The following is a 15,913-nucleotide window of genomic DNA, read 5'->3' as shown; positions in this document are numbered from 1 at the left end:
AAAAAGTTTATATTTTTCTTTCCAACCCCATATTTTCCTTTTCTCCTTGCCATCTCCGTCTCCACCTCCGCCTCCGCCTTCGCCGCCCCCTCCCCCCATTTGCGGTTGCTAACTTGGCCGCTTCTTTGCTATTCTCGTCAACCACCACACCTGCACAAATAAGCCTTCGTTCTCTTTGCTAGGACAAAAAATAAGAAATCAGATAATCGTGCTCTTTCCTTTTTCTTCTTTCCTCTGAAACCCATCCCCATGCTTCTCCGTACTGACTAGATACTCAGGTTGGGCGTGCCAAGGAGTAGAGGAGGCAAAGGTCGCTGCCATCGCCTCACTGGAGTTCCGCCACTACAGCAGAAATCATCACTCTGTAAAGTTTCCCGCACTCTTGTACTTTTTTCTCCCTTTATTGTATTGTTTTCTTCTTTGTCTGCAATCATGTCAGTTATGCTATACTTTCATCTTGTTAATCGATTTTAAGTGGCTGGAATTGATCATAGGTTTGAGTAGATTTTTAGATTGAAAATTCGGGCTCAAGCTGTACAAGGGATTTATAAAAAGGAAAGTATCAAACTTTTCATGCTCACTCCCTGTTTGTAAGTGCGAGTGCCCGTGAGATTGTGAGAAAACTAACAGAGAGATGAGGGTGATTGGAGTTGAGGGAAATTGTGTTGGTTTTTGCTATTTTGTCACTTTTTCACTAATTTTTCCACTTTTTCTTTCTGAATTTTAATTTGGGTATATTATGTGGAATCTGTGTGGGAGAGGGTGGAAGTCCGAACTGACCAGAGTTGAGAACCAATCGGAGAAAAAGGAGAATGACAAATAGCAGCTGTGGCATTTTGGTACAGTGAAGAAAAACGAAATAAAACAAAATGCAACTTTAGCCCATTGTCTTTCCTAGTTTTCTGTTTTAACTTCTCTTGGTTTCTTTCAGATTGACTCCTTAGCTTTGTGTTAGATGTTTCTAGTTAGGTCCATACTTCTAGACAAGTCAATTATTAGTTTTGTTAGCCTTTCAATTTGTCAAATTAAGTATAATTCAGCTTTAGTTAAGTCTTAATTAGTTGTTTCTTTTTGTACTCATTGTCATGTGATTCCTTGCTAGAGCCTAATATAATTCATAATTCTACTGTTGTGTTATTCTTTCTTTCTCTATATTTATTTTTTTATTTTCGTTGTTGTGGAATGGTCATGTGTGCTAGGAATGGTCCATTGTAAACTTGAAATTACAAGTTTTGATACTTTGATCATCCATTTAGGCATTAAGAAAGCTACGCTTTGGTACTCTTTTTTTTTTTTTTTTTTTTTTTTTTTTTTTTAAATTTGGTGATGCTCGAGCTTCTAAATATCAGTGCAGATGTTAAATTTTCAAGTTTAAACTTTGGTTGTCCATTATAATTCTTGTGGTTTCCTGATTGTAAAGTTCCATGGTTGTCCATTATGATTCTTGTAGCTTTATTTATTATTATTATATTTTGGGTTCTAGTGGTTACTGAAAGTTTAACGGGGGCATGAATTCCCTATTTGAAGTATTGCATCACCACGTAGAAGTATTTATCGTGGAAAAGGTAAATAGCGTTTGTGGTAGAAAGTGCTGTCAGCTTTCTGCTGTTTGTTATAGTTACAGCTTCAACGATGGCGTTATTACCATCCAATTCTGGTGGATGAACTGCATTTCTTTGGCGGTTGAAGTTGCATATAATTATAGTAATTGTTTGAGCACCTGAACATTTGCTTTATGGTTGATGTATTCTTCCTGCTTGAGTTATTATTGGATTTCATGAGTTATCTTGATTGTTGATAATTTAATACATGTTAATTTGTGATTCTGAGACTTAAACTTATTTGGTTCTTTTATGCATCAGCTAATATTGCTCCCTTTCATTGAGTATCGCCTGATTGCTAAATTCTTTGTCAAGATTGGAAGCCTTACAAGTAGAATTCATAAAGCGTCAACTCTTGCTATCACTTACATAATTTCAAGTTCAAGTCTTTATCTCTTTGATCTTTGACAGCTGTTGTCTTGGTTAGGAAACTATATGCTATCATCCTCATATCAGTCAAAGCTATCCAAAACATTGGTGCCATCACTTGTTGTGCTATAACTTCTCCACTGATAATCTTAGCAAAGTGCATAGAGGGAAAAGCTTATCACATCCTATAGAAGCATGGTGAATTTGGATCAGCCAAAGAGTAGGGTGGCATTTGTGTTAATTGATGGATTGGGTGATGTATCATTGCCAAAGCTTGGCTACAAAACCCCTTTACAAGCAGCCAAAACAACAAACTTGGACGCCATTGCATCTGCTGGAGTCAATGGCCTGATGGATCCTGTGGAAGTGGGTTTGGCTTGTGGAAGTGATACTGCTCATCTTTCTTTATTGGGCTATGATCCAAGGGTGTATTATCGGGGTCGGGGTGCATTTGAATCAATGGGTGCTGGACTAGCAATGTCACCTGGAGATATTGCTTTTAAAGTATGTGCTTACCTCGTTTCCTATTTTAAAAATGTCTCATTAGTTTGCATGTGATCAATCTATCAGCTATGCAAGGGGTATTCATATTCGACATGACATATGTGGTTTCATCTAAGCTGGTTATCAACTTATCACGTGGTTGCTTCTGAGCTACGTCCTTTTCCAACTTGTATTCTCAGTCAAACTTCGCAACCTTGGATGAGAAAACTGGAATTGTCATTAGCCGGAGGGCTGATAGGCACTTTGAAGAGGAAGGACCTATTCTATGTGCAGCGCTGGATGGAATGAAACTGCCATCTTTTCCCCAGTATGAAGTTAGAGTCAGGTCGAGTGCTTTTACTTGCATTTCTTTTCCATGCAACATGACATACCTTTTATGAGGTTTCAATTATTTGCTTGTAATTCTCAGATTTTTATCCACGTTTCCAAAAAGAGGTAAATATAGGCATAGTATTAGTTAGTCATGATGTTCCAAAGTTTTTACTGATTGGAATAGGTCCTATAAGATGTTTTTCCAAAATTATTTTCTTATGTTGCCAGCCATCAAGTTGATATTCCTGTCAGTCATAAGAACTTTATGTTGCTTTTTATTTTCTCTGTGAAGATAAGAAGCAATGCAAATCCTCTGCTGCAGATATGCAACGGAGCATAGATGTGGGGTGGTTGTAAAAGGACCAAAGTTAAGCGGCAATATATCAGGGACAGATCCCTTAAAGGACAATCGCTTACTTTTACAAGCTCAAGCTCTTGACAAAACTGATGAGGCAAAGCATACAGCTGAAGTGGTTAATGAGTTGTCCAAGGAAATGTCACGAATCTTGGTTGCACATCCACTAAATGCAAAAAGGGCTGTCGAAGGAAAAAGCATCGCTAACGTTGTTCTCCTACGAGGTTGTGGTATTAGAATTGAGGTATGTCTTGTGAATATAAAGAATTCTCTGGTCGTGTTTCCTTTTGGGTGTATGTTCGTAGAAACTAAACTTGCTCCATCAGCTGGGAAGAAAAATTGGAGAAGTAATTATATTTTATTGCACACCACCTTTCACTTTTTACGATTCAGAGCAATTGTCTGTGAAAGTTTCTGATCTTATTATCATTGCATGGTGCAGGTTCCTCAGTTTGAAAGTCTACAAGGGCTATGGCCATGCATGGTAGCTCCAACCAAAATTATAGCTGGCTTGGGTTTATCCCTCGGTATCGACATTCTAGAAGCTCCAGGAGCTACAGGAGACTATCGAACCCTTTTGACTTCCAAAGCAACTGCCGTAGCTAAGGCCCTCTCAGCTCCATGGCAGTCTTGTCCTAATGTTTTTGTACCTGGGGAGGATGAACACAAACCTGGTCGATCAGGAGGCTACGATTTTGGTTTCCTTCACATCAAGGTGGTTTTTTAATGTGTATGCATTTTCCTTTATTTTCTTTCTGCCTCTTTATCTCCTGCAAAGTTTTAGAAGTTGTAGTGCCCTGCAGTTTGGACATCAGCTAGTTTAGAACCCCAACTTGAATTAAATCTATCTTCATGCAGTATTATAACATATCATGTCAAAGGAAAACATTAGCATTAAACACAAAAACATGAATTTTAATTTCAAGAGATTTACAAGAATATCTGCACATATATTTATAGTTAGAGTGATATCTTTCATGCTAACAGTTAGATTTTGTAGGACCTATTAGTTGGCATATGGTCAAATACGGAATTTATAGAAGGATTACACATATAGAAGATTAGAGCCTTGGCATTTTTTGACATAGTTTGGATGCTTGTGGTGCTCTGAATCACTTGAATAGCTTGCCAAAAACATTGATTTTTAACCTTAATGGATCTATAGGCAATAGATGATGCTGGTCATGATAAAGCAAGCATTTTTAAAGTCAAGGGTTTGGAAGCTGTTGATAGAGCTATTGGGCAGCTGGCTAAGCTTCTCTGGCAGACACAATCAACTGGAAAATTCAAATACTTTCTTTGCGTCACTGGGGACCACTCTACTCCAGTTGAATATGGAGACCACAGTTTTGAACCAGTGCCGTTTACATTGTGTCAACTAGAAGATTTTGTGGGTGCACTTGGTGAGGTTCTTCTTTCAGAAACTTCTCTCGAACCGTTTCCACTACAGGTGATCAGTGCTAGTGAGGACATAATGGATGATCTGGGTAATCAAGAAAGTACCAAAAGCAAACAGGCAAAAGCTTTTTCTGGCGATTCTGTTTGTGTGTTTGATGAGATAGCAGCTGCAAGAGGCTGTCTTGGACGCTTTCCCGGAAGTGAAATGATGGGAATTATAAAAGCATATCTGAAACTCAAGTCATAGGCAGCTTTGCTTGGGACTTGTATCTGTACTTGTGTCTCTTCTCTTGAAGAGATAAGCTTGAATTAGGTATTCAGAATAAGAGTTGATTGGCTAAGTTGGGCCCCTTAATCTGAATAAGTGGTTTTTGTTTGTTAACCAAGTAAGAGTAGGTCATAAAATAAATATAGACTCATTTATATTTTAATTTTAATTTTAATTTTTTTCCCCTGGCTCATGTAATGTGATGTTCTATGAACGGTAGAAGAGTTTTTGTCTTCTGTCAATATGTATAGAAGTAATCTTTGAACTATTGGTGATTTATTTTTGCTTTTGTTTGCTGGAAGTGTCATTCAGTGTCATGAAGGGGTCTCTATTATTTGTTTGGTTTAAATTCATCCTTCATGAAGAATTTATTCGTACTTTTTGGCACAGCCAGTGACGTGTGTCTTTGTATCCATTTTCTTGGATGTATGTTTGTGCAGGGGCACGATGTCTGACTGGTATAACTTATTGATGCGTGATGCTAGTTTCACTCTAGGGATGCTCTTCCTGAACTTTGAAAGGGGCATTCTGTAGATTGATTACATGAGCTGGATAGAAACAGCTCTTGCCAAGCTTAATGATTCATTGATGAGGCAGTAAATTTATGGAAGCTAACATAAAGAGAATGGGATCGTATCGAGCACCATTTTAGATAGAGTGGATTTGGCACCTGAAAAAGGAGAAAGTACGTAGTCGGTAGTTCCGCTAGAGGTGGAAACGATGAGTCTGCAGAAGCTTAATCTGGTAAATGGCTTTGGGCTCCTTAGCTCTTAATACTTGCTAGGACAGTCGATAGGATTGGATCAGTCTGAGCTCGGCTCGTTCGGTCCGACAAAAAGCTTGATGAACCCGATCTTTTAGTGAGTTGATTTGAGTTTGAGTCTAAAAATTAGGTTCGAATTAAATATGAGTCGAATTTGAGTCTTATTAGGCTCAAATTCAATATAGATCTGGCCCTTTAAGACTTATATATATATATATATATATAATATTTATATTTTGATATTATGTATAATTATATATTCAAATATATTATTACTAAATACTAAATATATGTAAATTACAAAACACAAAAATACCATCTGAAAACTTTTCTATGAGTTTTTTTGAGAGCCAATATTAATAATGCATAACTGAATCTCTAACTTTTCTTATTAGTTAAGTAAATTTTTGTATTGGCATAATATTGGTTGATTTCTTTTTGATCTAGAAACACAAATCATCAAGTGTGTTTGGATTTAAATCACAAGGCTATAAAAAAGTTTCAACTTTCAAAGACGTATTGGTTTATGACCACATGTTTTATTATTATTTTTCATGTATTTTGTACGAATTAAATATAAATATTGTTGAAATTTTTTTTATTTATATACTTTTTAAGAACTATTATTTGTTTATATTTAATTTTAATATTGTAGTCTTATAAATATTAAATTAGTTTTACAATTTAATAGTTATAGTAATTATATTAAGAAAATTAAGGAGTAATAAATGAGTTTGGATTAATTCGAATAAAGCTCGCAATACGAATATTATGCGAATTACGTATGAACTTCACATTTATTAACTCGAAACTCAAAATATTATAAATTAAATGAATTGAATTCAAACTTATAAAAGCCGACTCGTTAGGCGATTGACATGGCCTAGTCCTTACTAATTGCTATCGCCTCATGGCCATGGGTCATATTTCTTAATAATCACATCCTGTTTTTGGCTACGATGTACTGATTCAGTATAATGGGTGCCAGACGTCAACTGATTATGGTGAGGGAGTCGGAGTATCAATAAAACAACATAGTACCCTTTGAGCACCGCCTTTAACTTTAGACGTAAGGAAAGTGGGAAATGAGATAACAAAGTTGCTTTTTTTAACTTTTCAATCTATCCTCTACTTTCTTGTCTTAATTCTCAGTGGATTGATCACTTTATTCAATTGAACTTGATATTGACAATTATTAGCAGTAGCAACTAGCTTGCATTCCATGCATTGCTCCGCATACACTGTGTGTAAAGCTACATTAGTCATTCAGCTTTAATTTGTCACTGTCGCTTGTTGTAATTGCGCAACCTCAATTTTTTAGGAGTTGTAAGTTTGATTCCTGAATTATAAGGACACTGTTGCAGTTGCTAGAAAATCAGCTATGTTTGTCACTAGACCACTCTCCCTCTACCGTAACCATCCAAGTGCCCTCTTAGCCCGTCCCCCTTCGGACTCTCCATGTACAGGGTTCATAGTAGTCAGTGATGAGGAATCAGAAGAAATGGATAACTTTTGTTGGGGCATATGCAAGAGCAACAGAATCAAGAGATTACCCTTTCCTCAAGACAGGATTTTGAACATTGTTCACACATCAGAACATGAGCAGTCAAGAGTTTCGAAGGTCTGGTTCATACCAGTCCCTGATCAACCTTTGTCATCCAATCGGTATTATGTAATCAAAGCAGGAGGCTACCACAAAGGGTATGCATAATTATCTGTTTCATATTTTTAGTATTCATAGGATAGTTAGTTACTGCTTATCAATGTTAGTGGAAACTCAAGCTTTGGCTGCTTGTGTGTAGGCAAGCATATACATGTTCCAGAGAGGATGGTATCGAAACATGCTGCTACAACAATGTGAGAGTGGATGCAAAGCCACAGCCTTTTGATCACAGGGACGTGTATCAGCAATTTGAGATTCGCCCATATGGAAATGGTGGATTTTACGCGATTCCGGTTGCTTGGGATGGTTTTCCTCCAAAGTTCCTGAGAAAGAGAGGATGGGAAGTTCACATTTCGCATTCATTCAGACTTCACCTAAGAGAAGCTCAAGGCATCCGCACCACTTCTCTATCAGATGTCCCTGAATTTCATGTTCCGCTACTTCCCAGGCGATCCTCTCCCATTATTATAGGCAAGTGGTACTGCCCTTTCGTATTTGTCAGAGAAAGAGCCAAAGTGAAGGAACAGATGAAAGCTTCTCTGTTCTATGAGTTGACTCTTAAGCAATGGTGGGAACAAATTTATTCGTGTGAAAACCAAGGCGACAGAGGCAATATTGTAGTAGTAGATGCATGCGTAAGAAAGTTTGTTACGTTAGTTTATGGTATGGAGGCAGAGAAACAAGACACCTCTAGAAATGATGGTGACGGGTTCATTTGGTTTAGGGCCAAAGCCAGATCTGGGAAGAAAGCAACTGCAGGTCTGAGTAGAGTTATATATGAGAAATTAAGATGGATGCAAGAGAGCAGAGGATGGTTTGATGGAGGAGTGGAAGATGTTAGAGTAGAGGGGGAAAACGAGATTAGAAGTGAGAACGGGTGGAGAAGGTTTGGGTGCTATTTGTTGGTTGAGAGCTTTGTTTTCAGGAGAATGGATGGAAGCTTGCTGATCAACTTCAATTTCAAGAACAGTCATAGGATTCAATGCAAATGCGAGTGATACTTTGTTTCCTCCTGTCTAAGCCTATAAGGCTGTTTGTTGCTTCGTTTCGCAATTGTGGTTTTATTGTATACCCACCACTCACTACCGTAGCCATCCATGCATATCCCTTCTTAGATTCTTTCTATTATTTTCCATAACCATCTCAGCTGTAGCCAAAGAAACATGAAGAGAAGGCAAATTAATGGCTGCTTGGATAATTAAGCTCTCTTTAAACTTTTTCCTGTCCATAATTGAGTTGAGTATATAGATGAGTTGTCTGGGACGGTTTCCTCCCATGAACTGTAGAAGAATTTTTGTCTTCCGTCAATATGTAGTGATTTATTTTTTCTTGGGTAAAAAATAAAAAAGCCCTTAACATACAAGAAAGCCTTCCATAGTTTCAAAATATACAAAATAGTATCTCATACTTTGAACTAACGGAATCCGTTAAAATGAACGAGAACGGATGAAATGACAAAAATGCTCTAATATAAATAAACAAAAGATAGTTCAACAAAATTATTTGTTTCATTCTCTAGAGAGAGAGAACTAGGAGTTAAGGGGTAGAACAGGTATATTTATTAAAAATTAGGCATAAAATTTTTTTTTAGGTTCCAATAAGTCATTTCCGTTAATTTTAACAGATTTCATCACCTTTACAATTTAGTTCAAAGCATGAGGTGTCATTTTGTACGTTTTGAAACTATGAGGGGCTTTTTTATGTATTAAATTTATCACAAGGGACTTTTTATTTTTTTACCCTTTTTTTCTTTTGTTTGCTGGAGGTGTCATTCAGTATCATGAAGGGGTCTCTATCATTTGTCTGGCGTAATCCGTCCTTCATCAAGAATTTAGTGACATCAAGCCTGGGCACTCAACCGTAATAAGAATTCTACCTCCTGTTCCACTTCATCCTTTGAGCTGCTCCTGCAAAGCTGGAAAAACATTCTGGGATAATTTCCATATCACCACACTCAAAAAGAAAATCCATGAAAAGATTCCTCATAGCCAAGCACGGCCATTGCTTTGAATTCTCAAACTTTTTAGAGTCTGCCCGCTGATTCAAGTTTTCATGCAATGCTTCAATTTCAGCAACGACCACATTGTTTCCAGAATTTAAGCAATAGAATTGTGCATTGCATTCAGAGTTTCAAGAGGCAACTCTTCAAGTCCATCTAACACTCTAGCAGCAGCAGTTCGATGACCAGTTGGTACTGTAGTGTATCCATTGCAAGGATGTGCCGAGAATTATTGAGAAGCATGAAAATCTGATTCAGCCTCATTTCAACGTTATGGTTTTCCTTGTTAAGAAATGCAGGAAGATAATATTTATTCTTTCGATTATCTTTTTCATTTTTCCAACTAGTTTTCTCAAACTCAAATCAAGCCTCTTCTGTCGGCAGGTCAGGAAGGCAACACAATCCGCTGTTTGTCATTTTATCAAAGCAAGGATGATAGATTGTCTGAGGGATAATGTGAATCAAAGGATTGCACATCCTCGATAACTTCCTTCCTGATTCTTTACTAAGTTTTGAACTCCAAAAACCCCTAAAAGGACCCGACGTGTCATAGTTATGTGTAGACCAATTATTTACAGAAGGAAAATCCTATGCTAAGCGATGTACGATTTAAGCGATAGAAGCAAACTAATGGATAACCCACTTTCTTGATTTTAAGAATTTCTATATTTGTGTTTATTGCTTACGAATGTTAAAATTTAGAACCATTTTCTGTAGGTGAACTCTTAATAAAAATATGAATTAATTGTGAACAAAGAATACTCGTCAAAGTATTCAGTAATTTAGAAGGCCAGAAGCCACAACTCCAGGCAAACTAAGAGATTTTATATCGTAATAAGAGATTTTATGTCGTAATAAGCATAGGGAAAACAAGTATATATGTTCCTTCCAACAATTAACATGTTCTTTAGGCTCAATTACATGAAACTCCCTCTTTCTCATTAAAAAAAAAAAAGCAAATTTAAAATTTACCTCCCAATCCTTTTGATACTTACAAAGGATCCTCTGGTGCTTTTGCTAAAACTGAAAATTTTTACTTTTCTGGTAAAGGTAATCAGCCAAAAGACAAACTCAGTAACACATTAATTTGGAATTAAAAATATGCCCTTCAAAAGAATTTACACAAGACTTAAATTTGACCAGAATATTTTTTTAGGGGTTCAAATAAAATAATACAAAAAATGGGCAAACTTAAAACGTCTTTTTCTTTCTTCTACCAAAATGATCAGATCTCCCACATAATTCCACCACCATGTGCAACCATTTCCCGGTGACTTTAAACAAACACGTAATCCGCTCTCATTTCAGCTAAGAGAGAACATTTTATTTGCCATCAAAACAATGAAACAAACTGCCAAAAACCCCATAATTCAAGGTTTCAGTTTTGGCATAGACTCCATTATGAGAAAAAGGATTTTATATCAATTAATTCTTCAAATTCCAGTATCAATCCTTGCATATCTAACTCTTAAGCGATGCATCATTACATTTCTTTCCGTTTCTTTTCTGTTTCCACTTGTCAAAACTCTCAACCAAAAGAAAATCGTCATTTTCCCACCCATTCTCTTCTTTTCCTTCTTCTTTTTCAATCCATTTTCTTTCATCCAAACAGATTGTTAGACTAGTAAAGAGCACACAGTTCCAAACTAGATCAATTCAAGAAGCAATAGCTTGAAATTAGTTTTCTACAAATATTTTATAATACAAAACGTTAGTATTAACAATTGCATGGATATCAAGTCTTTTTAGATTTTTAAAAAAGAAAATAGCGTACTAAATATCTCTGGCCTATACTAACTGCAAAAGTTTCAATTACCATTAACAAACTTTTAGAAAACATTGCAAATTGACACAATTTCTTTCAAGCTCATTCCCTAAATTAACAAATTACCTCTCTCTTGAAGACATTTTACATACTTGATCTGGCTGATATTGTTCAATTTAAGAAGCCACGCAAGTTAATAAAAGGTGATATTGTCAAATTTAAATTTAGGCATTAAGAGTTGAAAGTGAAGACTCTTATTACTCCCTTCTCAAGGCTTGAGATGTCAATCTCCTAGCCAAGAAGATAACTAACCGATATCACACCCCACCCCCCCCCCCCCTTCTCTTTTTTTCCGTATGTTGTTATTTCTCCTGTCTTCTTCCATTTCTCTTATGCCCTCTGCATTGTGCGGCCGGTGCTAGCTCATAAAATACACCATGAAGGCAACAAATGGTTTTATCTTGTATAGCTACACGCTTGATAAAGCACTTTCGAGTTATTACTCATGCTCTTATTCACCAGAAAGCGACATGAACGTTGCCAAGTACCTATAAGTAGTAAGTACTGACAAATTGAAGCAGTAAACCCAGTTCACCAGACCAGAATGCCACATACAGAGAAAGATCAAAATGCAACGGAATGGTAGATTGCGCCAGAATAACTTATACAAATGGTGATACTCTGAAGCCGTAAGAACTACTAGTGATTTTCAATGGTTTTCAGTTCTAGTACGTATGCTTAGTTTTGCTGCTGACTGCAGTATTCAGAAATCCTTAACTTTTAAAAGAGAATAAAATGTCAATTACTACTCAATAATGGCTCAGCCTGGGGAGCTTTTATCCAGTCACGAAGGTAGCACAAAGGGGCCAGGTGCGAGAGAGAGAGTTGAAATCTCCGTTTTCAGGCGATAATTGATCACGCTCCTCTAGAGAAGCATACACCAATTTATCAACAATTAGCTGTTTGCTTGCAGTTTGCTAAACCTTGAGGATAGCTCCAGAACAATTCTTGGACCTCCTCTAAGCACATGGTTCCATGAAAGTAAGTAAAGGTCATGGTTTTCCCTGCCAGAACAAGACCAGGAAAATGTAGATACCTTCTCCAGTTCATCTTCGAACAGCATTTCCACCTCGTGGTGGTGCCTCATATCCCATCCCCACTCCACGAGCAGATGGAGCTGCTGACTCATAAGGTGCATTCCTCACCGGTGCTGCCTGTCCTTGAGACCCTGCAGCTCTTGATGATGAATCGTATCCAACACTTTTTTGGGGATTATAGCCTCCTCTTTGTCCATCATAGCCTGAACCTCTCTGGAAATTGTATGGGGCTGCAGCATTTCCACTGAAAGTGGGGCCATGCCCATCAGAAGCAGTCCTCCTATGAGCTTCATACCCAAGTCCCCTTTGTGCTTCATAACTAGGTACTGCATTTCCTCTCTGTGCATCATATCCAGGGCCACCAACTCCCCTGTGTGCATCATAAGCAGTCCCAGTAGGACCCCTCTGGGTGTCAAAAGTGGGACCTCTTGCTGCATCATAAGCAGCCCTTGTTGCAAGTGGAGCATTTCCAGAGCCAGAGGGAGCTCCAACAGGAGGAGTAGCCCCACCAGTAGCAGCACCAGCAGCATCTGCAGCTGCACCACTGCTTCCATCTCCAGAATGAGGGCCTCTGCCCTGCATTACAGAATACAACCATGTAATCAGGAAACTGTGAAAGCTAAAAGTAGCATCGTGAGATCAAATTCTCTTCAACTCTTTAAAGAAGAGAAAATCAACTTATATTCAGCTATTTGGCATCTTTCCCAGGCAACAGATGTCCAAAATTCTAGGACAGCAAACATCTAATACTCCAGAGCCTAAACCCTAAACCTGCTAGCTATAATCACAAAATTAGAAGTATGACATCCTTAACAATACTTGTCTGCTTGTAAGAGTCGCAATCACAACTAAAGAACAGCCAAGATTTGACATGCCTGCAACACTTGCTTCTAAGCATAGCAATCACACATTACCACTTTGAAATCATCAAGACACAAAAAATCCTCCATAATGAGATGTTTCCATGTATCTAGGAAAACTGATAGGACTAAAAAGCCAGTTATATGATATAAATTTTCAAAATCGCGCAATACTGGCCAAATTCAATTTATTACAGGCAAAGTGAGCATATATTTGCTTAAGTTTAGAAAATATGATGTTTAAAGTATTTTCCAAAAGCAAAGGATGATAAATAGTTACAATTCAAACTATAATTGAAAAAGCTACAAACCTGCAAAACACCATAACCATTGCCATAGGCATTTGGTCCAACTGGGTAATTCCCAGAAGCATCATTCTCACTATATCCCATATTACCACCATAAGTCAGACCTGCATTTGCCAATGCATCATATCTATATGAACCCTCCAGTGTTACAAAAACCAGATTTCTACACGAGAAAAATAGGATATTTAGTTATAATACCAGTTCTCCTGTCAAAATTAGAGGAATTAGCTAAGTCGGCCCTAAGCTTTTCCACCTCTCTGGCCATGGTTAGGTAGTTCTTTTCCATCACCTGAAGAGATTCGAGATGGTCATTATACAGTTTCTTCTCATAGTCATAGGTCGCCCTGCATCAAACGTTCACAAAACATCAGCAGCAGTTAATTCTTAAATTCCAACTAATACTAAATGACAACATTAAGCTAGAAAAGCCAAAAAAGTGACAAGCATATTTTAACTGCAACTAATAGGCTAGATCATATATCACTTAGTATAAACCCTTCAAGCATTTTTTTATTTGAGAGAGAGAGGGGGGGGGGGGGGGGCAAGCGCAAATGAAAAGATCCAATCAAGCGCAGTAATTGGATGTTCAAGCAGATTGACCCTTATTCCAAGGTATGAATATCAATATCCATCTAGTTTCTTGGCATCTATAAATGCACAAAAGTGGGTTTTTTTGGGTTGGGTGATTGGGGGGGAGGGGGGGGGGGTGGGGGAAGAACCTGCAATGTTGATACTCTTGTCTCAGACCATCAAGCTCAGACAGCAGGAAAGGAATCTGCTGTATATCAGAATGAGTCCTCTGAAGATCTTGATTTAGCTGCTGCACATTGGAAATAAGTTCCTGCCTTCCGGCAACCAAGCTCTGAGCTTCAGTTTGAGCTTGATGCAACTCCTTTTTAATCGGTTCTGCAGCTCGGAGTTCAGCCTCCATCCTTGCGATTTTATCCATAAGACCCCTCATCTGCTGTTCCCTCTCAGATTTAATATCCCCTATGTTTGCGTGCAACATTTGCAGCTCATGCTGCGCAGCAGCAAGTTCTTGCCTCAGAGATACATGCGTCGCAGCAAGCCTTTGGTTCTCTGTTGCAAGTTTTTGCATTTCTACATGTTGGGTAGCAAGCTTCTGTTCCATAATTTCCGGTGGAGGCAACATATCAAAAGGAGGGAAACCACCAGGTGGGGGATGAATAGCAGGACCAAAGGGGTCCGGATGCCCCATACCAGGGCCGGGAAGTTGCCGCCGCAGATGGGGAGGTGGGATTCGACCTTTGCTTCCCATTTGATATTTCAATTTAACCTGCAGTTTAACACCATAAACACAATCTCACACCCCAATTATGAAATAGTTGTATCAAAGTACATGCGCAAAATTCATTAGAAGCATCAACTAATCCAAGAAATTAGAAGCTCGGCCTATCACTGAAATTTGTCTAAATATTTTTCTAATGTTTCTTTATCATCTTAAGATTTTTTCCCCCTCCGACTGCAACCACTTCCACACCTGCAAAATTCGCATGCCCAAGCCTAGAAATTTTTAACGGAGAAACAAAACCTGCCCATTTTTTCAGCTAGCTCCCAAAGCAGAAATCCGATATTAACCACGCCAACCAAAGTAATTTTTTAACATTTTAATGACATGAGAAAATGACCAAAAAAAAAGACAAGATTCTCTGCCAGCACCTGATTCGACACTGCCCAGAAATGAGCAGGAGTCTACCAATAGCCAGCCAGTCCACATTCGTCAATTTGATTATTAGGCAGAAAATTATTTACATAAAATAGAAGAAACACTTAACTAGCCCCCAAAAAATTACTCGATATATTTGACAATAAACAATTTGAACTACTCAAATTCGATCGCAAGTCACAAACAATCTCAAGCTAAATTTCACCCGAAATAACGTTCTAAATTCCGAAAAAAATCCGATGCAGAGGGGGCAGTGCTTTTGGTAGAAAACATATAAAAAGGGACATTACCTGGATTTGCTAGTGGCGGGGAAGGGGAGCAGGATGAGATCGAGAGGAAAGAACTTTGTAGGGGGTCGATGGTGGAGGAAGGTAGAAAGGGGCCCAAGCGCGGGGGCAAATGGAACGGGTGAGGAGAGATGGGCCGGGGCGGGCTAATAACGCCAAGGGCATTTTTTGTTTGTTCGTCTTTTGATCAAATGCCAAGGGCTTTAAAGTGTTTCACTTAGTCCCAGTCTCAAGATTTAATTACCACTACAAGCCTATATGTATAAAGTGCTAGGACACAATCTCACGCGAGGCGCCACGATAGATCGAGTACAAGATACTCAACCTCAACTTGAATATTTATCGAGCTAGCTCGATTAGTAGTTTAATCGTTAAAAGTTGTTCGAGATTGACTCGTCAAATTCGACTTTAAACTTGAACTCGAATTTAAAATTCGAGTCGAGCTTAACGAGCTCAAGTGATGGTTGTAAAGTGGTGGATGGATTGGTGTGAAAGAAAGTGCGGGTGCAGATTGTGGAAAAGGGAAGAGGCAAGAAAAATTAGGACAGCAATAAGAATCCTCATTTGAGAATTGAAGTTTAGGATGTAATTATCAAAATTGCAATGAAATGACACTAATATCCTTATATTTTGAGATTTTTGAGTAGTTTGCAAGCCAAGCCGATTCATAAACGAAT

General features: G+C 38.0%; 3 protein-coding genes across 4 annotated transcripts; 2 read left to right on the top strand and 1 right to left on the bottom strand.

Moving 5' to 3' along the window:
• LOC113736783 (uncharacterized) lies at nt 1–5,075 on the top strand. Of its 2 annotated transcripts, none has more exons than XM_027263889.2 (6): nt 1–364; nt 2,029–2,474; nt 2,654–2,799; nt 3,109–3,385; nt 3,584–3,856; nt 4,307–5,075. In XM_027263889.2, the coding sequence occupies exons 2-6, from the start codon at nt 2,166–2,168 to the stop codon at nt 4,784–4,786; spliced, it is 1,485 nt and encodes a 494-aa protein (XP_027119690.2). In that variant the 5' UTR covers nt 1–364; nt 2,029–2,165; the 3' UTR covers nt 4,787–5,075. The 2 variants fall into 2 exon arrangements, with proteins under 2 accessions (XP_027119690.2, XP_027119691.2); XM_027263890.2 differs by having other exon boundaries at nt 2,013–2,474.
• Nucleotides 5,076–6,820: 1,745 nt separating this feature from the next.
• Nucleotides 6,821–8,431, top strand: LOC113737163 (uncharacterized). Its single transcript, XM_027264423.2, has 2 exons — nt 6,821–7,271; nt 7,373–8,431. The coding sequence occupies exons 1-2, from the start codon at nt 6,952–6,954 to the stop codon at nt 8,229–8,231; spliced, it is 1,179 nt and encodes a 392-aa protein (XP_027120224.1). The 5' UTR covers nt 6,821–6,951; the 3' UTR covers nt 8,232–8,431.
• A 3,188-nt stretch (nt 8,432–11,619) lies between these two features.
• LOC113736782 (protein FLX-like 2) lies at nt 11,620–15,414 on the bottom strand. Its single transcript, XM_027263888.2, has 5 exons — nt 15,240–15,414; nt 13,982–14,559; nt 13,461–13,606; nt 13,266–13,366; nt 11,620–12,670 (listed from the first exon to the last, which is right to left on the bottom strand). Exons 2-5 carry the CDS (start codon nt 14,539–14,541, stop codon nt 12,104–12,106), a joined length of 1,374 nt encoding a protein of 457 aa, XP_027119689.1. The 5' UTR covers nt 14,542–14,559; nt 15,240–15,414; the 3' UTR covers nt 11,620–12,103.
• Between the last annotated feature and the right edge of the window lie 499 nt (nt 15,415–15,913).

The sequence above is a fragment of the Coffea arabica genome, chromosome 3e, assembly GCF_036785885.1.
Source record: "Coffea arabica cultivar ET-39 chromosome 3e, Coffea Arabica ET-39 HiFi, whole genome shotgun sequence".
NCBI classification, from domain to species: domain Eukaryota; kingdom Viridiplantae; phylum Streptophyta; class Magnoliopsida; order Gentianales; family Rubiaceae; genus Coffea; species Coffea arabica.
The sequence above is the reverse complement of the archived record's forward strand: the minus strand, read 5'-3'. Positions and strand labels throughout refer to the sequence as shown.

Excerpts from the sequence above, each read along its gene's own strand:
- LOC113736783 (XM_027263889.2), top strand. The coding sequence starts at position 2,166 with ATGGTGAATTTGGATCAGCCAAAGAGTAGGGTGGCATTTGTGTTAATT. Across the intron at positions 2,800-3,108 it reads CAGTATGAAGTTAGAGTCAG|ATATGCAACGGAGCATAGAT; the intron begins GTCGAGTGCTTT and ends CCTCTGCTGCAG. Across the intron at positions 3,857-4,306 it reads TTGGTTTCCTTCACATCAAG|GCAATAGATGATGCTGGTCA; the intron begins GTGGTTTTTTAA and ends ATGGATCTATAG.
- LOC113737163 (XM_027264423.2), top strand. The coding sequence starts at position 6,952 with ATGTTTGTCACTAGACCACTCTCCCTCTACCGTAACCATCCAAGTGCC. Across the intron at positions 7,272-7,372 it reads GCAGGAGGCTACCACAAAGG|GCAAGCATATACATGTTCCA; the intron begins GTATGCATAATT and ends GCTTGTGTGTAG.
- LOC113736782 (XM_027263888.2), bottom strand. The coding sequence starts at position 14,541 with ATGGGAAGCAAAGGTCGAATCCCACCTCCCCATCTGCGGCGGCAACTT. Across the intron at positions 13,607-13,981 it reads CAAGAGTATCAACATTGCAG|GGCGACCTATGACTATGAGA; the intron begins GTTCTTCCCCCA and ends CGTTTGATGCAG. Across the intron at positions 13,367-13,460 it reads TAATTTTGACAGGAGAACTG|GTCTGACTTATGGTGGTAAT; the intron begins GTATTATAACTA and ends TGGCAAATGCAG.